Source organism: Halichoerus grypus, chromosome 9, assembly GCF_964656455.1.
Source record: "Halichoerus grypus chromosome 9, mHalGry1.hap1.1, whole genome shotgun sequence".
Taxonomy (NCBI): domain Eukaryota; kingdom Metazoa; phylum Chordata; class Mammalia; order Carnivora; family Phocidae; genus Halichoerus; species Halichoerus grypus.
In genome coordinates, this window is record NC_135720.1 from 15,828,930 (window position 1) to 15,852,516 (window position 23,587).

The 23,587-nt window shown below is 40.8% G+C and overlaps 1 protein-coding gene across 3 annotated transcripts in view; it reads right to left on the reverse strand.

The window, feature by feature from the left end:
- The window catches only part of PLEKHG1 (pleckstrin homology and RhoGEF domain containing G1), a 223,763-nt gene that overhangs the window by 34,889 nt on the left and 165,287 nt on the right, over positions 1-23,587 (reverse strand). For all 3 annotated transcript variants that reach the window (XM_036072988.2, XM_036072989.2, XM_078054575.1), the window contains 2 exons: positions 9,441-9,510; positions 2,570-2,616 (listed from right to left, as the gene is read on the reverse strand). In XM_036072988.2, the coding sequence (XP_035928881.1) occupies positions 2,570-2,616; positions 9,441-9,510 (117 nt within the window). The remainder of the gene's footprint in view (positions 1-2,569; positions 2,617-9,440; positions 9,511-23,587) is intronic.

The following is a 23,587-nucleotide window of genomic DNA, read 5'->3' on the forward strand; positions in this document are numbered from 1 at the left end:
GCCCAGGGAGACATCTGAGGACAATGACCTGACAGGGCCTGGGCCCCTCCTTCGGGAAAGGAGGGAAGGCTTGTGTCTCTTCCCAGCGAAACTGCTGGGGCATGACTGGTATGAAGAAGGTGGACATCTGTCAGGGTGTGCCGGCGACATTTAATATCTCTAGCCTGGATCCAAAGGGAGAAGAAATGTTGTCAGATGGGCTGAAACACCTGGCACTCTTGGCTTGTTAAGAGAGGGAAAAGGAGACCGGGGCTTCAGAAAGCAAACTGATTGGAGAAAAGGAGCCAAGAGGAAATATTTTTCTATGAATATGAAAACCATACAATTGGGCAAGAACCGGACACACCTACTTCACTGAGCATGCCTTGTGACCATCTCTCTGCTAACCTGTTTCTTTCCTTCTTCAAAGTTGAAGATATACGATAAAAAAGAAAACATGAAAATACAAAAAAACCCCAAATAGAAAAAAACACTTCCTCCAGGAAACTGTTCTTAACTCTCCTCCCTGGGACTTACTACTCCTTTCTCTCATGCATCTTTAGCTTCCAGTACACACGACTGAGTCCGTACTTACATTAATTTGTATTTATTGATTTGATCTTCCCTAACACCCTAGTCCACAATTGCATTTAGTTGAGTTTGATGCTCAAAAAAACCCTAAAAGTTGCTAGAAGACAAGGATATTAGTTCCTATTTCCTGCCAACACACGGTGGGCTTGGGACCAGGCTCCATGGTGTTCTTACATGAATGCTTTTGCCTGTCTTTTGACCCTGAAGCAGCCTCATAGAGAAAAAGCTGCCTTTATTTTGTACTCTCTTATTACTAAGTCCGAAAAATCTTCTTAATATAAACTTCCCAAATTGCAAATTCAGAAGTCATTTCTTCAAATGGCATGTGTATAATGAAACTTATACAGACATAATCCCCCAGACAAGCCCCTCCAGGGTCTCCCATGCTGATAATGGGGTCAAGAAATGTGTTGAATCTTTGGAGTTTGATTTTTTTTTTTTTCCCTTTCCCTTTGATGCTGAGTGGAGAAGTTGAAGGCCGATTCTGTGATTTCTCTGGATTGGGGTGTGGTGCCATGCTGGATTTTAGCTTCCGGTTCATGGGATTTAGTTGGTGCATCCTACAATTTTCTGGGTACCTTCAGCATAGAGGTGGAAACAAATACTACAGGAGAGAGCATTAAGTGAAACTGTGTAAACTATGGGTGTGTCTACTGATAAGGATATGGTGATAGCGTACTAACTGGCATGTGGGTTTTGGTGGGTTTTGTTTGGTTTTTAGGGAAACCTGGGAAAAGCGCAGTTGGTTGCTAACCAAATAAATCCCCACAGCACAATATCCTGACCAATGTTTAGAGAGGGAGACTACAGTCCTCCAGTGGAAAGTATTTGTACGTAAGTCTCAGCCTCTGGCTTCATGCCTCTGAATCCAAATTGGCTTTCTGAGGCCACTTCCGAGCAGGGGTCCTATTTGTTCTTCCTTGCTGTGGTAGCTGTGGGGGCAGGGAGGGCAGCCTACTGGCTTCTAGGTGGATCCTGCTACCCACTTTAGCCTTAGGGACAGGTTTCCACCAAGACACACAACAGAGCCTGTCGCTCTTATCTTCCCGGCTTGTCCCCAAGATAGCAACTCAAGTTCTGCTGAGAAACTTTACAAGGACGTAGTAGAAACCTTGTAGGTCCGAGGTTGGAGAAACCTTGATTCGAATCCTAGCTGGGCCACCCATCAGCTATGTGGTCCCCATAAAATCAGCAAACTATCGGAGTCTCGGTTCCTTCATGCACACACTGGGTTGGGGCAGGGGCGATGATGAGGAAGCAACTGTTGAGAACCTATCATCCCGTGCCCTGCACTGTGATGGATGCTTCACTTTTCTGGAATCCCTTGACATCTCTGGATTATTGTGCAAGTTAAATTCAACAACATTTTGCATTTATAGCATTTAACACAGTGATTAGGACTCAAGAAATGCTCAATAAAAGTCTTTTGCTGAAAAAAAGAAATGACGACAGTGACCTTGGGCCTGGCTCCCTTACTGAAATGGTCATGATATTGTCCATATGGCATTCCCTGAACCCCCCCCCGAACCCCCCCACCCCTGTCCCGCTGTGTGGCTCCCTGGGTCAGCAAAACTGAAGCCAAGATCCAGGTGAGACGAGGAGTCCTTTTTACATAGTTCTCAGAGCTTATATAGTAAAAATATAAGATATTTTACCCCAGCTAGATTATATAAACTCATTCTATGTGCATCCCAAATTCTTCAAAACGTGCCACACATACAAGAGGGGTAACGGGCAAGAATTAGACACCTCACGATCTTTTTGGTCTCTTTCACGGTCTTTCACAATGTCCCTCCCACTGGTTCTGCCGGGAGTCCCTAAGCTGAATGGATCCCTATCTGGCTACCCCGTAATCCGTTCTCAGCACGCTGTGCGGTCTCTCCATGGCATTCAGCGCAGTGCCAGGCACAGAACGCCTACCACCAGCACGCATGGGACCCCTCAGCCTGAACCCGGATGCAAACACAGAGATGCACAGCTGCATATCGACAACGTGTACCTTGGATAGTTAGTGCAGTACTGCGTGTAAATGTGGAAATCTTCACTCTGCAAGGAAACAAAAGAGACGTTCAGACGCAAAAAAAAGCACAGGCATCAGTAGGCATTTAAAAACAATAAAAAGAAATACCATTCATACCCGTAAATTTGGCTCTGTCATCACGCAGGCCTGCCTGAGCCCCCGTGGCAATGACCTATACCTTTTTATCTACCTTGTTTCACACTAGAATCCACCTCGACTTGAACTCATCTGAGGTCAATAAACACTTACTGAGCACCTGCTATGTTAGGTGAATCTGAAGGTGAAAAGGAAGAGGAAGAAAGTAAGGTTTCTGCCCCAGGTACTTATAGTCCTCCATTGGATTTGCAACGTGAAAGAGAAATAGAAGTAGGTAATTTAATTATGGTAAGAACACGGTAGAAGTATGTGCAGGGCACAAGAAAGCCGCCATAAACTTTCAGGCCCTCACGTATACAATTATCTCTGCCCACTGTTTTTCCTACCTCTTGCAATGGATAGCCACTATGCATTCTTTGACATTGAACTTAGGCTTTATTTCCTCCAAGGAGCCTCCCTGGAGCTTGGGCAGAGCCCACTGCTCCTACTCTGGGCTTCCCCAACACCCAAACCTCTAGTAGCATTTGCCAAACGACAGTGACATTTTCTCTGTCTCTCTGTCTCCCACTCTAGGCTGTGAGTTCCTGCAAGGTAGGGGCCGTATGGTGTTCATCTGGCACAGATTGCTCATTGAACCACAGAATCCCCCTCTTTTCTACTAAACTGAAAATTATTTGAGAGCAGTAGTCCTTGGATCTTGCAAACTCTAACATGGAATTACATTATGAAAAAGAGACATTACGTTATTTTGGTGGTATTTCATATTCTGCTCTTTTTACTTCTTAAGCTACTTCATGCTAGATTCACATGTGACTCCAAGACAGTGACTTTTTTTTTGTAATTTTAATGCTTTAATTTTTTTCTTATTTAAAAGGAATGTCTACTTAGAATCCCTTCTGTTCACTTGACTAGGATTAGATTTAAAATTTGATACTACAGAAAGTCTCCAGCATATATATATATATAAAAGTAGAGAGGCTGGTATAATGAATCACCAAGTATCCATCACCTGACCTCAGTAGTAACTCATGATCTATATCCACCTACTACCGTTTCCCCATCCCTCTGAAGCAAATTCTAGACATCAGATCACCGCACTTGTAAATATTTTAGTATATATCTCCAGTATAAGGACTTTTATAAAGAAGCATCACCACAATGCCATTATCATATTTAAATAATTCCATAATGTGAATATTCAACAGTCACTATTCAAATTTCCTATCTTCTTAATTTTCTTTTTTTAAATAGTTGGCCTATTTGATTTGGAGTCCAAATAACTCCACAAAGCAACCGGTTGGTATCTCTTAAGACTCTTCTAATCGATAAATTCCTCCCTTTATCCTTTTTCCCCTTGCAATTTAGTTGAAGAAACCAGATGGTTTATCCTACAGAGTTTCTCATGGTCTGTTTTGCTGGTTATATCCCTACGGTTTCCTTTAATATGTTCCCCTGCCCCCTGCACTGGTGCGGTTCGGGGGAGATTGGATAGATTTAGGTTCCACAGTTTGGCAGGAATGCATCATAATTGTATCGTGCTTCCATCAGGAGACACAGAATATCTGGTTGTCTCTCTGTGATGTTAACCACCACTGGTCATTATTGCCTGATCCATTAATTCATTAGGAGCTGCCAGGAGGTGGTATCTCTGACTCTGCTATTCCTTCCTCATTTATTAGCCAGAATCTTTCCAAAAAAAGGAACTTCCTTCTATTAACTGTTACCCTGCAGCTTGTAGTTGGTATGGGACAGACAGGATGAATGCCTGATTCTTTCCCTCCGTTTTCAAGATAACGCATTGGTTTTCTAGCATCCCACAAAAGCCACCATTCTGGGTTTTTTAATCACTGTGAATTCATGAATATAAACATATTTAATGGGTTTCAGTTGTTTCTAATTAATTATCTTTACTGATGCTGAAATGATCCTAGCTTTGGTCAGCAGGAGCCTCTTTAGTATTCGTGACCTGACCTACAGACTCTGGGAGCTTCCTTATTTTCTGGAATGACAAGATGTTCCAGACCACCTTATACATTTCCTGCCCCACACTCATTCTTCACGGGGCCCTGATTCCTTTTGGGTGCAAGTTGTATTTGGAGACCACAGTCTGGGTATCAGAGATGGTCTTGCCACTGGGTTAATCATTATTTCTAGGCCCTTTCAGTGGACAGACTCAGGAATATGGTGTTTTTTAAACATAAAATACATTCTTGGTTCAAACGTGCAATTCTGATTCAGGATTACAGTGGTTTTAATTAGCCTCATGATTACCCTGTGTTTTCTGTCTCCTCCCAAATCCAGTTCAATGACACTAACATAAATACTCATTTGTTTTATCCCACAATACACTCGATTTCAGCATAACAATACCAACACCACCATATTTGGTATTATTACTGACAACAGTTAAAAGTGTATTTGCTGTATTTTCTCCATTGTCTATTTTAAAATCAACTGGGATTTCTTTTGTGTGATTATGCCGCAAAGTGGCTATATCAGTAGGCTCATCATTTCATTTTGCTTTCAATTTTTTGGAGACTGCCTTTTTAACTTTAGTTTTATGAGAAAAAATATTTACATCGTTTCAGGGTCAACTCTGTAAGAAAATGCATATTCAAAGAAGTCTAGCTTCTATTCCTTCCCATTTTGGTCTATCCCTCCCTTCCTTATCAGTGATCAATTTTTAATTTTACAGTTGATTCTTTCTTTTTTAAGATTTTATTTATTTTATTTGTCAGAGAGAGAGAGAGTACAAGCAGGGGGAGTGGCAGGCAGAGGGAGAAGCAGGCTCCCCACTGAGCAGGGAGTCTGATGCGGGGCTTGATCCCAGGACCCTGGGATCATGTTGAGCTGAAGGCAGACGCTTAAGCGACTGAGCCACCCAGGCATCTCTACGCTTGTCTTTTTGTCACCGTCTCTTTGGAGCAGATTTCTGGAAGGAGGACTGCTGGATTACAGGATGAATTCAAATGTGATCTTGCTAGATATACTCAAATTCTCCTCCACAGGGCCTGTGCCATTCTGTTCTTCCACAATTACAGGAGTGCCTGTTTCCCCACGCCCTCACCAACTGCGTAGGCTGCCAAATTTTCAAACAGAGTCCTTTTTAAAAATTTAAATTAGTTGTCAGTTTCCAAAAGTTGCAAGATCAAAATATCTTGATTTCAGGTTTCTCCTGAAAACGTATTAGATCCACGGGGCCTGGAGGCCAGTTTCACGCGACACTTCTGCCCTCACAACACGGGTGCTTCGGTGGCTCTTGCCTCCACCCGGGCCCGCACATGTGCTACCCTCACCGGAGTAGCCCCGAAGGCGCTGGAGCGTCCGGCCCTGGCTCCATGGACAAGCCTGGCAAAGTGACTTGCCCAAGGTCGTCCAGTAAAGTAATGCCAGATGGAGCCTTTCTCTGGGTTTGCTCACACACTCTGAGTTTCTTGCTTCTTCCCTGTCTCCTGCAGCACACTCAACATGCGATTGAATAATATCAGATTGACTTTCCTTAAGTTGAGGGACCTTTAGGATCATCTGAAATGCCAAACTTGAAAAGAATGGCTTTCAGGGGCTCCTGGGTGGCTCAGTCAGTTAAGCATCTAACTCTTGATTTCGGCTCAGATCATGATCTCAGGATCTTGGCATCGAGCCCCACGTTGGGCTCCCCTCTGGGCGTGGAGCCTGCTTAGGAGTCCAAACCACCCCCCCCCACCCCGCTTGCACTCTTGCACACTCTCTCTCTAAATAAAGAACTAAAATCTTAAAAAAAATGCTTCAATGAAAATATATCTAAATTACATCATATGCTTGACCTACATACACCTATCCCCAATAAAGCCTCAAGACTTCTGCACAATTGAATTGCTGTGTATTTTGTCACCTCATGGCTCTATTCCAATATTAAATTAGGTTTTGATTTAAATCAGCTCTATGTTCTTAATGTAGAATTAAATGCATATTTGATCTTAGATTTATAAGTTCTGTGGATAATCCAAACAATGGTTTTATACAAAAATCAATAGCTCCTAGTTAATCCTTAAATGCCTTTATTCAATATACGTGCTACCCCAAATACTTTTTAGAAGTAATTAGGGAAAAAGAAGACAATGATAAAGAAATTAGATAAAAATAGATATTTCTTTCTGATTCAACTCTGTCAAATTGTAATTAGAGATGCAAAAATGAGATGTTTAATTATGAAAGAACCAAAATAAAAGAGATAGTTAGGGCTGGCCAATTGGGCGCATGGGGCACCCCTCAGCTGTTTATTGGTTGAATAGTAAAGAAATCTGCATGATTTTAGGGTTTCTTCTGTCATGGGGTCTATCTCTCTCTCTCTCTTCTCTCTCTCTCTCTCTCTCTCTCACACACACACACACACACACACACACACACACACACACACTTTGATTCCTGAGAAGTTTTCACTAGACTCATGAGAAAGGCTTAGTATGTAAGTAGCACCTGGGTGAGGTAACATGGACTTGAATTCATTCCAATGATATGAATGTTCAATGTCAGCACTTTCTTGAGGATAATCTCAATAAGTGGGTAGGGTGTGTGCACAGTGCATGCGTGGGTGTGCATGTCTGGGCACTGAAGGGAGAAGGGCACCAATGGGAGGGGAGAGGAGGAGGTTCAGGGGAGGTTGGGTCTCTGAAGATAAACTCTGTCTCCCTCCTAAATGCTGCCTAGGGTCAGCCCAGCTGATAGCCAAGATAAGAGACAGAAATGAGGATGGAGGTGAAGCAAGCAGGAAAGCAAGGAAACCTGTTCTAGGTGTTTCTACAGCCCTAGGAGCAGACAAATGGGAGCTGAATCAGCTGGGAGACAGCTTGGCCTGCCCACTGGGGAACTTGTATTTCTGTCCCTCCAGAGAATGGCCCCTGCAGCCCCTTGTGCTTTGATAAGCAGCAGGTAAGAAGTACTGTATTCTTCTTTTGTCAGGAAGGATTTTGGTAACCTCCACATGCCACAAAATCAAGGTCAAAGATGAATCTCTGTAAGCCCCAGTGATTCAGATTAAAGCAGAAGTCAACCACCAGCCTTCCCTCTTTCATTAATGGCCTCTCAATTAAAGCAATTTTCCATTCCTCCCCAGAGTCGAGCAGCTGGTTGTGTTTCAGAAAACGTAACATCGTCTAAATTTCAGGGTGCTGAGTGAGAAGCACCCCGTGCCAGGACCAAACACTCTCTCACAGTGCCCTGCCTCCATGTGAAAGTGTGGAGTGCTGAAGTCAGGCTTCTAATTAAACTTGGCAATATTACAATGAAAAAATGAGATCTGGGAGTTGGCAACGTGGCACATAAACAAACTTTTATGTGAATAATTAAGCCGGAGCTAAGCATATGCTGGACCGTCTTTAATCAACTTGTGATTACAGTTACCGGTAAAAGCCCGAGCGTTTCCGATCACTCCCATGTTGTTTACGCGCCGTGGCTATTCTAACATATCTTCTTTGATATACGCAGCACATCTTTTTCCCTGTTCCTCCCTCTTCCCTCTTCCTTCTCTTTTTCAAATTCCTGTCCTTTATAAGAATTAATTATGACACAGGGAACGTATGACAAGAATTATGTGTGTAAGCACGAGTGTACATTTCACATGTTAACACGTGGACATCCACGCACCTGCCCACAGTCAGGAGGGTTTTATATGCAAGCCCATCAACTGCCTTTAAGGAATCACGCTTCAATAAAACCCGGAGTGTTATGTCTGGATTTGAAACCACTGGATGAATCTGTGGCTATAAGAAACGGCCCTGAAACAAATCCTGAGCCAGATCAGGCATCTCATCTTGAAGTTCACAGCGCACTCTGCAGCTCTAAATGAGGTGCTGATGCCTGGTTGATCCCCGAGCACCATCACGAAACTTGCTTACACCTCTGTACCCTTGAAACCACAACTGCAGAAATCACATGACATTTTGCTGCAAAATAATTTCCACGAGCCCTTTTCCAAACAAAAGTTGTTGCATGTTTAAGAGAAACTTAAGAGTCTATATAGAGTAGGTAGCACGCGGGAAAACTCTGTAAAGGACTGTCTTGTATGTTTCAGAACCCTGGTGCAGGGTCGGAGCCAACCATTTCATAAGCTTTAAAGGTCAGATCCTTTTCTTCTGTTTTTCTAAACTATCAGTGTAGCTTAAGAAAAAATGTAGGAAAATGAGAATGTATTTTTAAGATATAAGAGATTAATTCTGCATCTCCTTAGTCCCCTCCCCCCCATGATAATTATATAGCCTAGGCTAGTGCCACGTATATTATAGATAAAATACCTAGATTCTAACAGATTTTTGTAGCTGGTCTTGAGGTATTCTCTGAGTATTTATTTTTCAAATATTACTGGATTATAAATAATTAAATATTTATATTATATATATAAATATATATTTTGATTCCTGAGAAGAATGAATGAATAAATAAATAAATATAAATATTTATATTATATATAAATAATATAAATTATAAAATAGATTAAAAATCTATTCTGGATTTTCCTCCCCACCAAGCCCAAATTTCTTTCTTAGGAAAGATGCATAAGCATCATTCAGTAATGATACAAGTTCTAAGGCAACTACTTACTGGGGACAGTAACACTTTTTTTTTTCCTTGCTAGTGGAAAAAAAGAAAAAACAGAGTGAGAGAGATTTGTGGGTAACTTCATCCAGTATGAAACAAACCAGTCATTTTAACTTTAAAATGAAAAGAATTTGCAATCTGCGTCTGTCTTGGTTGTCCCAGAGAAATGAACCCTGCTTACCTTGGACACAAAACATTCTGCTATGGCCACAGGATCATTTTCACAGTTTTCCAAATCTTGCAGAAGTTCACTAATAAAAAAATAATAGCCAGAAAGTATTAGATTATAGTCTGATGATTGAGAACATTTTATGTAACTCAGAGGTCTGCACATTTATATGGCGTTTACGAGGAATCACTTTTTTTTTTTTTTAAGTAAGGATTTAATAGTGGTCAAAGCCAAAGTACACTCTCGAGGTAGGAGAGCAGGCAGGCCCAGAGGTGGCAACTGCTACACGGAATCATAGTTAACTGGATAACTGAGGACCTATTGTCATTATGTCCAAGGCTTAGATTAGGGACTTGCCCAAGGTCATGGTACCCCAGGGATTTAAATACAGGTCCGACCTTTAACTCTCCCACCTAGAGATAAGCCCTGCCTCACATTGAAGTCTTCTAGACGGTTGGCATTGTCTGTATGCATGTTCACACACACTTACTTACTCATTCATCAAATAGCTGTCTAGGTACCCAATGCCAGGCAAGGCATAAGAACAAACACATCAGTGAGCTAAAGGAGATACGGTCCCTGAGTGCTTGGAGCTCGGAATCCATTGGAAGAGTCAGACATTCCATGAAAGATCACACTAACAAATTATAATTATAAACAGAGAGGGAGTGCCTGCCTGGCTCAGTTGGTGGAGCATGGGACTCTGGATCTCGGAGTCATGAGGTCAAGCCTCACGTTGGGCATAGAGCTTACTTTAAAAAAAATAAATAAAATTATAACTGGAGATAGTGCTCTAAAGGAAAAATATGCTGGGAGGAAATACCTTTCCTCAGATGAAAACCTATCTTAGGGGCGCCTGGGTGGCTCAGTCAGTTGGGCGGCTGCCTTCGGCTCAGGTCATGATCCCAGGGTCCTGGGATCGAGCCCCGCATCGGGCTCCCTGCTCAGCAGAGAGCCTGCTTCTCCCTTTCCGTCTGCCTGCCGCTCTGCCTACTTGTGCTAACTCTCTGTCAAATAAATAAATTAAAAAAAAAAAAAAGAAAAGAAAACCTATCTTATTTTTTAATGGCAGTAGCATTATTTTAAGGAACAGCATACTATTTCATTGTGTGGATACAGTATAATTAATGTAACCAACTTACTATTAGATAAAATTAAATTCCTGGGTCAAAGGGCATCACAGAGTTAAATGGTAACACATTTCCAAATTGCACTTTCTATAAGTTGTATTAATACATATTTTATGTTAAGTGTTTATTTTAATTAGAGGTATATTACATATTTAATAAAAAGTTAAATAGGGGCGCCTGGCTGGCTCAATCGGTAGAGCATAGGATTCCTGATCTCAGGGTCGTGAGTTCAGGCCCCACACTGGGTGTAGAGACTACTTTAAAAAGATTAAAAAAAAGTTAAATAGTAAAGCTAAATAATAAAAACAAGCAGTTTCTTACTTTCTGTTTCCCGTTCTCTACTGCCACTCTCGAGAAGCATTCTCAACGTCTTGCTGTTTCTATCCACGGCTCTAAACATGCCGATGCAGCGTTTTCAGCATTTTTTAATTTGAGATATTATTTACTTCCTAATTTCCCAAACTTCCCCTCATCTGATCTCAATGATTTCTATTATGAAATTTGATTAGATTAAAAGTCAGAGCTTACATTTTGAAGACTATATAAATATTATCCTCAGCTGAGCCTGGGAGTATACCATAATTACATTTCCTTTCTTGTACAACCATGTTTTCCCTAGAGTTAAAATCATCCACCCCCCCCCCTTTTTTTTTCTTAGTTTTCCAAGTACACACCACTAATTTATCCTTAAATTTTGCACTGGAAGGGTAACTCTCGTCTCCCTGTGTTCAAGCATCAGATCACCTATTGGTTGTATTCTTTCTTGGTCATCTCCCTGCTGGAGCCCTCAGTCCTTCTGCCCTCACCTGAACAGGTTAACCTGCTCTCCACACCTGTTGGGTTCTCCCAGCACCATCCTGATGATGCACTTCACCGGCTCCTGTGTTAGATGCCCTGTTTCTTAGCTACCATTTCAGATGTATCCTTCTTTGGGCGATTACAACAGCCAGTAGCTGTCTGAGTCAAGGTAATAGGCAATACATTTTCTGGGACTCTTCCTGTTTTAGAATGTTCTCCCTTCCCACTTGGCTGATCATGTTACTGGATATAGAATTCTTGGTTGGAAATAATTTTCTCTGAGTATCTGTTGAATTCCAATGCTGCTGAGAAGTCCAGTAACATTCTGATCCACGATCCAGGATTCATGTGACCTGATTTTCTATTCTGGAAGCTCTTAGAATTGTCTCTTTGTTAACATAATTCTGAAATTCTGTGATGGCTGACTTTGGGGTGAGTCTCTTTTTTTTTTTTTTAAGATTTTTAAATTTTTTATTACAGAGAGAGTACAAGCAGGGGAGCAGCAGCAGAGGGAGAAGGAGAAGCAGGCTCCCTGGCGAGCAGGGAGCCCGATGTGGGGCTCGATCCCAGGACCCCACGATCATGACCTGAGCCAAAGGCAGACGCTTAACCGTCTGAGCCACCCAGGCGCCCCAAGGGGTGAGTCTTTTCATGCACAGAGCCAACTTGACTATTTGGGAAATGTTCTTGAGCATCACTTCTCCAAGTGACCCCTGGATTCCTGAGACCCCTTCAGGAGTCTGTAAAGTCACTATTTTCATAAAAATTCTTAGGCAATATTGGTGTTTTTACTTTCATTCTTTCATGAGCATACAGCAGACTTTTTCAGAGGTGACATGACTTGGGATGAGGAAACAGATGGAAAGTAGAAGCTCACTTAAGAATCCGGTGATTTTCTAGGGGCGCCTGGGTGGCTCAGTCATTAAGCGTCTGCCTTCGGCTCAGGGTCCTGAGATCGAGCCCCGCATTGGGTTCCCTGCTCCACGGGAAGCCTGCTTCTCCCTCTCCCACTCCCCCTGCTTGTGTTCCCTCTCTCGCTGTCTCTCTGTCACATAAAAAAAAAAAAAAAAAAATCTTTAATTAAAAAAAAGAATCCAGTGATTTTCTAGTAAGTCACACAATAAAGAAATTTGCAAAAATGTAAACCAATTCCAATATATACACAAATGTTAGGGGGAAAAGCTTATTTTTCTAAAAATGTGTGGGTTCATTATTATTGAATAAACTGAAGTTTTAACGATTTTTCAGTTTTAATTTCTATCATGATAAACAAAACATCATACACCATAAATAAAAAAAAACTTTTTGGGTCCTTAGTAATTTTGAAGTATGTACAGATCCTGGGACCAAAAAGCTAAGGAACCTCTATGCCTAAATTGGGTCTTTGATATTTCCTTCCCCCATTTTCTCTTCTCTCTTTGAAGCTCCTATTATTCACATTTTAGATCTCCTGGTGTGATACTCTAATCTTTCTTATTCTTCCTCTCCTATTTTCTATCTTCTTGTTTATTATTCGTTTTCTGGGAGACTTCAATTTTATTTTCTGTCCCCTCTATTAAATGTTTTCCTTGCTACTATCTGATTTTTAATTTCAGTGTTTTTTAAAAATATGCTCTTTAGATGGTTCTTATGTTACTGTTCTTATGAGTGCAAAATTTCTCTCTAAAGATTATGGTATTACTATTATTATTATTATTATTATTACTATTAATTATTTGCGGCTTTTCTTTCCTGCCTTTTTGCTTTCTGCTGAGCTCTCTTTACTGTTTGATCCTTTTGGCTTCTGTCATTCACGTTAGAGGCTCTCCCCAAATATCTGGGATCTTCAATTGTCCTTTCCTATTTGAAGGTGAGAGATGACAATGCCGATTGTAAACTATGTGAGAAGCGGAGCTTTCCATGGGTCCTCTTCACTCAAGGCAGCTCTTCTCCAACTTTGCACTATTATGACCTGTATACACTCTAAAAAATTCTTTATGTGGATTATATCTACTGATATTTATTAGAAATTAAAATTAAATATTTTTGAAATCGGTCAATTCATTTAATAAGTCCAATACATGTAAATATAAATAACTTTTGTGAAAAACAGATTTTATAAAATAAAACTTAGTGAGAGGAGTAGCTTTGTTTTACATTTTTGCAAATCTCTAATGTTGACCCTAATGGAACACCGACGGATTCTCACATCTGCTTCTACATTCAATCTGTCACAATCTGTTATTTTTTTTTTAAAGATTTTATTTATTTATTTGAGAGAGAGAGAAAGAGAGTATGAGTGGAGGAGGAGGGGCAGAAGGACAAGCAGACTCCCCGCTGAGCAGGGAGCCCAATGTGGGACTTAATCCCAGGACCCTGAGATCATGACCTGAGCTAAAGGCAGATGCTTAACCGACTGAGCCAGTCAGGCACCCCTGTTATTTTGATGAAGTACACAGAAAACAATCTAGCCTCACATAGATATATCACTGGAAAAGAGAGGAGTCTTTGAATACCTGTTGAGAAAAGTGTGGATATTCTTTGATATTACACTGAAACTGAATGTATGATAATTTCTTAGAGATCTGTTGGAGTCTGAAACCATACCAATGCACTGTACCTTGTTACTTTAAAATCCACTGGTCTATCTTGCACATTGAAAGGATCTTTTACCAATGTTACCAAAACATGATTTCAGGATAGTCCCAATTACAAACATTCATTCCTAATATTCCTTTTTTTTTTTTTTAAAGATTTTATTTATTTATTTGACACAGAGAGAGAGAGCACAAGCAGGGGGAGTGGCAGGCGGAGGGAGAGGGAGAAGCAGGCTCTCCGCCGAGCAGGGAGCCCGATGCGGGGCTCGACCCCAGGACCCTGGGATCATGACCTGAGCCAAAGGCAGACGTCTAACCGACTGAGCCACCCAGGTGCCCCCATTCCTAATATTCCTATAAAAACATTCCCTTTGTAAGATTATTTTTACTTTGGAAAATACAATCCTGATATTTATACCAATATCTCTTACAGATAGATGGGTATGAATAAATTAAAGATAGTTGAAATCTAATCATTGGGACCTAAGCACTGGATGAAGAGAAACGGTTGAAGAAAAGTAATAGTCAAAGAAGCAACATTTCTGGGCCAGTGATTTCCATTACTGGAGGATGGAGTGCTCAAGATCTAGGTTTTGTGTCCAGGTCTTTCAATACACATCTTCTTTCTGATCAGAGAAGAATTTTGAGCAGAATCCATCATAGCTTAACAGAAATATTCCTTGACAATACTCAACTCCCTGTGTTCTATATGTTATGCTAATCAAGCTCCCTTTGAGCTTTACCTTCATCTCCGGAGCGGACTACCTGGTAGGAGGAAGTGTCTCAGGGGACGCCCCCAGGCTTCAGGTATAGCTCACCTGTAAATGAATGACTGGCATTCACTGCTCAAACCACAGGGTGGGATGGAGCTCAGACACTTTCCAGTCCAACCCCTAATTTTAAGGTGAGGAAATCATGGCTCATACAAGGGAGGTAGCTTACCTTAGTTCACACAGCTAATAATTAATGGCCACAGCTGGGGTTAGTATCAGGGCTGCTGAATCCCAGTCATGCACTCTATTATAAACACATCTGTTGAAAGATTTATTTCCTGACCGACTCAAGAAAGCCAAGGGCTGGACTCTGCATTATGGTGTTTTCGGTGGGAGACCTTGTCTACCTGGGAGCCCTAGCTTGAGTCACCTAGCTAGCTTTCCTTTACAGTCATTTTCCAAAATAGGACAAACACTAAGGATGGCAACAGTGAGGAGGAAGTAATGGGATTTCTTTTGTACTCTTGTTATAGGGCCACCGTCCTAACGTATTTGGCCCACCATCTTGTTTGCTCTCCTTTCAACAGTAATTATTGAAAGCCTCCATGTCAGGCATTGTTATAGGTACAAAGGTATGGGATAAAGAACATGGGCCTGTCCTATGGTGCTTATGCTCTGATCCGGGGTGGTAAATGTTAATAATTGAATACATAAAGAACATAGTATCAAACAAAAGATAAGTGTGGGCAAGGATGTAAAGAATTGGAACTCTTGTACACTGTTGGTGGGAATACAAAATGCTGCAGCCTCTATGGAAAGCAGTTCTTCAAAAAATTAAAAATAGAACTACCATATAAGCCAGCAATCCGATTTCTGGGTATTTATCCAAAAGAACTGAAATCAGGATCTTGAAGAGATATTAACACACTCATGGTCATGGCAACACTAGTCACAATAGCCAATAAGTGGAAACAACTTAATCCATGGATGGATAAAGAAAATGTGGTATATACATACAATGAAATATTATTTAGCCTTTGAAAAGGGAGGAAATTCTGTAATCTGCGATAACATGGGTAAACCTTGAAGACATCATGCTAAGTGAAACAAGCTAGTCACAAAAGACACATACAGTATGATTCCACTTGAGGAATCTAAAGGAGTCAAATTCATTGAATCAGAGAGTAGAATGGTAGTTACCAGGGGTTTGATGGGGGATGGGGAGAAATGGAGGAGTTGCTATTCAATGGGCAAAAAGTTCCAGTTAAACAAGACGAACAAATCTGAGAGATCTACTGTACAACATAGTACCTAAGTTAAAAATAATGTACACGTAAAATTTTGTAGAGAGGGTAGTTTCACGTTAAGCGTTCTTACATAATAAAATAAAATTTGAAAGCACCATTTTGCTAAAAACATAAAAACCTAAATGAAATTACAATAGAAACTCGCATGTCATAACACATTATCACTTAATGAGAAACATTTACGTGAAAAATAATGAAGTATTGGTTTTACTGAAAAAAGAAACAAAACACAATATGACACTATGCTCTGTGATACAAAGCAAAAAGGGCAATGTGGGGAGAGCAACTGAGGCTGGGTGGGTGTGGAAGGGCACTGGAGCAGTCACGGAGGGCTCCTGAAGGAGGTGATACTGGAGTATGGGGAGGGCTGAAGAAGAAAGTCCTTTAAGAAATCAGTTGAGCACACCAAGCTCATTCTGGACTCGCTTGCGTGAGGTTACAGAAAGGATGCCCTTGTGGCTGGAGTTTGGTGAAAATAGGAGCATGGGAGAAACAGGAAGAAGACTAACTAAAAAATAATATGCCCTGTACTAGGGGAGCACAAATGTGGCCACGGAATGTGGTATATCAGCCACTGAAGATACTCCAGAAAGAACAGGACCGTCGTTCTGGAGTTACAGCCTAAGGGTGGAGACCAGGTTTCTCACTGCATCATTGTATCTAACGAACAGCTCCACCTGTACATTGGCAGGAGGGAGTGATTCACAGATTGTGTTTTGTACTCACAGCTAAAATTAGAGTCATCCCACCTTCGGGTTTTGGGTATTTTCCCTTTTCCCTGAGTTCCAAATATTTCTTCCTTTTTGAGTAGGACTATGAAAAAGAAGGTAACATTTCTTACTTACATTTCTTGTTCGGGTGTGCAATTAGAGGAAACACCGTTCTCTTTTACAGAACATATTACATGTAAAATTTTCTCTGACCAGTGATGTGAACTTGAAGGCAGGAACTGTATTTTGAGCTTGAAGATTCCACTGCTTCACAGGGAATAAGAGGCAGGAAAGGGGCCTCTCCCCTTCCAGTCTACAATAGCCTCTGAGCACCACTTCCTTTCCCCACCTACCTAACTAGGTCAGCTGGCATTCCAAGCTGTTGCGTCCACAAAGGCACACGTGCACGTGGGAACAGAAAATGGAATGAGGTTAACAGCACCAAATGTTCCATTAATCTCACTGATACATTAACACTGGCCTTGAAAGTCCACTTGAAAAAAGCCTGCGGGTGAAAACATTTCTACCACTGTGCAGAAGTTAAAGAGATTTTGGTGGTGGGAAAATGCTCTAAAAGAAACAACTTCCCGGGTGCCTGGGTGGCTCAGTTGGTTAAGCAACTGCCTTCAGCTCAGGTCATGATCCTGGAGTCCTGGGACCGAGTCCCACATCGGGCTCCCTGCTCAGCAGGGAGTCTGCTTCTCCCTCTGACCCTCCCCCCTCTCATGCTCTATCTCATTCTCTCTCTCAAATAAATAAATAAAATCTTAAAAAGAAAAAATAACTTCCCCCACCTTCCATTGCCTTCATGTTCTATGTATCCCATGATTCACTTTCTAAATTACATTTCAAGGAATAAAAAAAGGATGACCCAAAAAACTTTTTTTTTTCCACTTAGACTAGACTTAGCTGAGTGTTTTATAAGCAGTGACTTGACAAATACAGAATAAAGAGAAAGAATTAAAGGGAAAGGGGAGATTTTACTCTCATCTTCTGAGGGAGGAAGAGAGCTTAGATTATTTTAATTTGCTAATAATTTTAAAATAGAAATTCAATGTAAGGAATGGTCTCTCCTCACTCTTCATTCTTAAAGAAAAATTCAAATTACAGTTTAGGTAACTCTTCTCTATTCCAAGAGAAGGATGAGTGTATAAAACAGGTGGCATTTTTTGGGCACCTGGGTGGCTCAGTTGGTTAAGTGACTGCCTTCGGCTCATGTCACGATCCCGGAGTCCTGGGATCGAGTCCCACATTGGGCTCCTGGCTCAGCGGGGAGCCTGCCTCTCCCTTTGACCCTCTCCCTTCTCATGCTGTTTCTCTCTCTCAAATAAATAAAATCTTTTTTTTTTTTTTTAAAGATTTTATTTTTATTTATTTGACAGAGAGAGACAGGGAGAGAGGGAACACAAGCAGGGGGAGTGGGAGAGGGAGAAGCAGGCTTCCCACTGAGCAGGGAGCCTGATGCGGGGCTCGATCTCAGGACCCTGGGATCATGACCTGAGCCGAAGGCAGACGCTTAACGATTGAGCCACCCAGGCGCCCCTCAAATAAATAAAATCTTAAAAAAAAAAAAAAAAAAACAGTTGGCATTTTCTTCTTTAATTGGAAGTAAACAAACAAACAAACAAAAGTTGTGGGATTTTAGGGGCACATTCAAAGGGGAAAGTAGTTTCTTTTGACCGACCTAGTTTCCTGACCATTTAGGGATTTCTTCCAGACACCAAACCAGAGACTTAAATTTCTAGGCTATCACAGGGATTACAAGAGGAAAGAGAAATTTGGCTACAAAAAGGAAAACAAAAACGAAGTATCAGCTGCATTCCAAAATGTTTTATGTTGGAAGATTTTGTGAAATAACGATTTAAATCTAGTCACATACCAAAATTAAATAAAGATAGTGTGAGGGAAAAAGTTATAGATTATGGTCATTTATGAAGATGCATGAAAAATTTCTTAAAAAAAAATACAAACAAATCAAATTTATCAGGGCACAAATATATAAAACATCATGACCAGGTAGGGTTTATTTCAGTAATGAATGTATGATTCAAATAGAATGCCTATTAATATAATTTATCATATTATGAATAGAAAGAGAAAAATCATATGCTAATTTTCTTGAAGGCAGATTAAGCATTCAATGAAATTTAATATTCATTCGCAATATCCTAGCAGAATAGGAAAAAGCATTTATGTAAATCCCAGAACGAACATCATAGTTATTATTAAGAGAGTTAAAGCATTCCTGCTAATGTCAGAAAGACGATAAGGATACTAACATCGAATCAACACAGTATGAGAAGACTTACCCAAACGATAAGATACCAAAAAACATAATGGGTAGAAGAACTATAAAGGAAGACAAAAAAATTTCCCATTTTCAGATACTAGTGTCCACACAGAAAGCCCAAAAGATCTATAAACTACTATTAGAACTAATGGAAAAGCTTAGAAAGTTAGTTGGATACACTATCAACATATAACAATCAACAGCATTCCCAGAGGACAATAATAGTCAATTTCAAAATAGAACAAATATTTTAGTCAAAATAACATCAAAAAGAATAAGTTTTTATTCCCAACCAACCAAAAAGGCTTGTTTATGGATATGTTTATGGATGGGATGACTCAATATTGTAAAGATGTCAATTCTGCCAAAATTAATCTACATTAAATGTAGTTCCAATAAAAATCCTAACGGAGTTCTTCAGGGAACTTGACAAACTAAAAAATCACTTGACAGTGCAAAGAGTCAGGAAAAGCTAAGCCAATGTTGAAGAGTAATGTGGGCTTAATAATGAAAACAATGTGGTATGGGGCAGAGATGGACAAATAGAGTAATGCAGAGCTCAGAAACAGACCCATACATACATGTAAACTTCACATGGGAGGAATGTGGAGGTACAAATCAGCACAGAAAGGATATACTTTTCAATCAGTGGTGATCAGGCTATTGGGTAGACATAGGAAAACAAGAATTTGGATTTCCTACCATATACCATACCTACATCAACTATAGCAAGGTTAAAGACAAGGCAAAATTTTAAGACTTTTAGAAAAATAATAGAGCATATTTATGAACAGAGATTACAAGATAATTTTTTTAAAGATTTCGTTTATTTATTTGAGAGAGTGAGAGACAGCACAAGCAGGGGGAGCGGCAGAGGGAGAGGGAGAAGCAGACTCCCTGCTGAGCAGGGAGCCTGATCAAGGCCCAATCTTAGGACCCTAGGATCATGACCTGAGCCGAAGGCAGACACTTCACCAACTGTGCACCCAGGTGCCCTATAAGATAATTTTTTAGACACAACACAAAATCCACATTATTATAAAATGTACATTTATTTAGTGTGGTCAAACTTATAAATTATATGATTTCTTTTCAAAGAAACTGTAATTAAAGTGAAAAGACAAGTCTTATAGTAGGAGATGATTTGCAACTCAAATAATCCACAAAGATCACTAGCCAAAATTTATCAGGAATGCCTACACAGCAATAAGAAACATCCTGACAGAAAAATGGGCAGTGAATAGAAGGCAGAAATTCACACACACACAAATCTAAGTGGCCAACAAACAAGAAAAGATTCTCGGTCTTAATTGTAATTGGCAAAATGCAAAGTAATGTATCCCCCAATGGAATATTACATCACAGTTAAACAAAGGAGAGGTACAAATCTCAAAAACAATGTTGAGAGAAAAAAATTTTGTGGAAGGTTGGCACACTTTATGCCATGTTTGAAATAAGTGAACGCATATTACATATTTCAAATAAATGCTTACATATATAGTCATGGAACAAAATCATACTTGGGAGTGAAACACCACGTCTTGGAGAGCAGTAGTTCCAGTTCTAGCGGTATACTGAACCGCATTATACTGGCTTGCCTGAGCCAATTCTGTGTACCTCTTCCTAATTCCATGTTCAGTGATGTCTTGCTAGTAGCTTGAAATCTGCTGTGATGGAATGTTTACACCACAGAAATTGGCAAACAATATAAATCCCAGATTCTCCCTCTCTTGTCCTAATGCCGGAGAACTGGTTTACCAGCACATTACTGTGCCACTCTCCACAGAGTGAGATGCAATTGGGAGGAATACTTAAGGGGCTTCAACAGTATTTGTAATGTCTTTATGCTTTAAAGAATTTCTAAAGTAAATATGACACAAGAAAAGGCTTTGATAGAGTAGGGGTAGGGTTCATGGGGATTTATCATGCTACTTTTCTGTATTTTGGAAATATACCCTGAAAACACAATCTAGTCAGCAGAGTTTTTTGGGCCAGCACAAAACCATTTTCTTTTTCCCGTCTTTAATTTTAGAGATTTAAATCTTGTTTAGTTGGTCACAATAATATTATATTATGTTGAAAAACCTGGATCTGAACTAATAATAGAAACTTCAAAATTAGTTCAAGCCCCAACCATAGGTTTGCCAGAGAGTTAGACCTTTGAAATCAACTGATGTAGGGTATATAATAAAAGATTCATAAGAGGCATTAACATAAAAAGTCACATCAATACTTCTTACTTAAGCAAATATAACAGCAAAGATATCTGAGCTCTAAATGTAGACTCCAGATCTAAGGGAAAGGAAATAAAAACAAATAGGGACACAATAGTATAGACAACTCAGCTGTAAAAGTGAAACAAGCAGATGCTTTTCTTTTTTTAAAGAATTATTCTACCTTTTTTAAGATTTTATTTATTTCAGAGAGAGCAAGTGAGAGAGAGCACGAGCCGGGTGAGGGGCAGAGGGAGAAGCAGACTCAACCAGACGCCCCAGCAAGCAGATACTCTTGAAAATAATAATGAGGGGCGCTTGGGTGGCTCAGCTGGTTAAGCATCTGCCTTCAGCTCAGGTCGTGATCCCCAGGGTCCTGGGATCGAACCCCGCGTCGGGCTTCCCTGCTCAGCCGGGGAGTCTGCTTCTCCCTCTCCCTCTGCCCCTCCTCCCTGCTCATGCTCTCTCTCTCCCTCTCTCTCTCTGTCTTACTCTCTCAAATAAAATTTAAAAAAAGAAAATAATAATAAAGTAAAGTAATAGGAATACCAATAGAAACGTGACAAAACCAGGTATTCAAAACAGGCTAGATTGGATGCCTAGTTCTATGTCCTTGAGCAAAGGACTTTCCATACTGCACTCCTGATTCATCTATAAGATGTGCATATAATATGCATTCTATCTGCCTCCCAGAGCTGTTAAGAGGATTACAGGAGATCATGCATGTGCCAGGGATAGATAATTGGGATCTACAAAAGGGACAGGCATAAATACGTGATGTTCATTGCGTGCACATTGTGTCACCACATGGATCCCTAACACATCATCATCCGGGTACTCATTCACTCTGACTCAGGCTGACAGGTCTGACTTCCTTGTTCAGAGACCACCAAAGAGAAAAGAACAGAGAACCAATTCAGGAATACAAAAGTCGTCTCAGTCTTCCAACTTTTGCAGAATGGGCTCCACTGCCAAGGTCCCTTCTTGTTGACCTAGGGGGCTACGTCATTCTTATCTTTCTTTAAATTAGGAGACACAGGAAGATTTAAACTCCAGGGAGTTTAAAAAAAAAAAAAAAAAGCCCTTCTGGACTATGCTACCATGTCCCAAACCATGGCCTGAAAAGCAGGGCTCCACTCTGGCAAGTGGGAATGTGGTTAAATGCCTGGGGTTTGGGGTCAGAGAAGCCCAGAAGAGGCATATAAAGTGATAATGTGCATAAAGCTCTATGGCCTCTGGCATGAACTAAGCAGGAGACAAATAGTCATTACCATCAACTTACAGCCAAACCACCAGAGGCTTAGGCCAGGGGCCTCCCCACATATATGCCTCAACCCTCTCCCCGAGTTAACAGTGCCACTGGTAACCTCTGGAAGGAGAAGCCACTCGGGGGTTCATGGGATTTTACCATCAGCGACTGCTAAATGGGAGCCTGTTTTAATACCAATGAACATGCAGACTCTAAATTCCCTAATTTTTTTTTTTTTTTTTTTTTGAGATAGCGTGAGCACGCATGATCGATGGGTAGGGGGAGGGGGGTGAGGGAAGGAGGGAATCTTAAGCAGACTCCATGCCCATCAAGGAGCCAGAGGCAGGGCTCGATCTCACGATCCTGTGATCATGACCTGAGCTGAAATCAAGAGCCTAAACGACTGAGCCACCCAGGCGCCCCAGCCTAATTCAATTTCTTTATGACCTTTCTCTATTTTCTTATTATTGTGTCTATTTTACGTAGACAGTGTTTCCCAGCCACAGCTATACATTACAAACCTCTGAGGACCTTTTAAAAACTTCTGATGCCCTGGCCCAACCCCAAACCAATTCATTACAATTTCTGGGGGTGGGATCCATCATATTATATAAAAAAAAAAAGCTTCCCAGGTGATTCTAGTAGTGTAGTTCAGGTCGAGAATTACAGTCTTGGAACATGCTGACCAGTTTCCAAAGTCTCCTGAGTCAAATCAGGGAGATGTTGCAACACGGGCAGTTTTCACATCCTAGGCTTTCAATATGAAAGAAGGCGTTGATGCAAGTCTATACACAGATCTCCCAGAGGCCGGGCTTGTGCTAGGTGTTAGGGATTCGAAGGTAGCAAAGGAGATGTGGATCCTGACCCCAAGGTGTCACTTACACCAATTTCACTAAGCAAAGAGGGAGAAGATTTATAAATTGCACTATGGTTGAGTCACACAAGGACAGGGCACTGTAGAATTTTATAATGGGATTTTACTCGAACAAAACCAACATCATCACTGGTTGATATTTTGATGCTTTCTCTGGGCTGGTACTGAGTGAGGTAGGCACTTCCGGTGTTTGAGCGCACTGAAGCTTCACAACAACCATGGAGATAGATATTCTTATTATTTCCACTCATTCATTCCACAAAAGCTTGCACGCCTCCGATGGGCGAGGCACTGTTTAG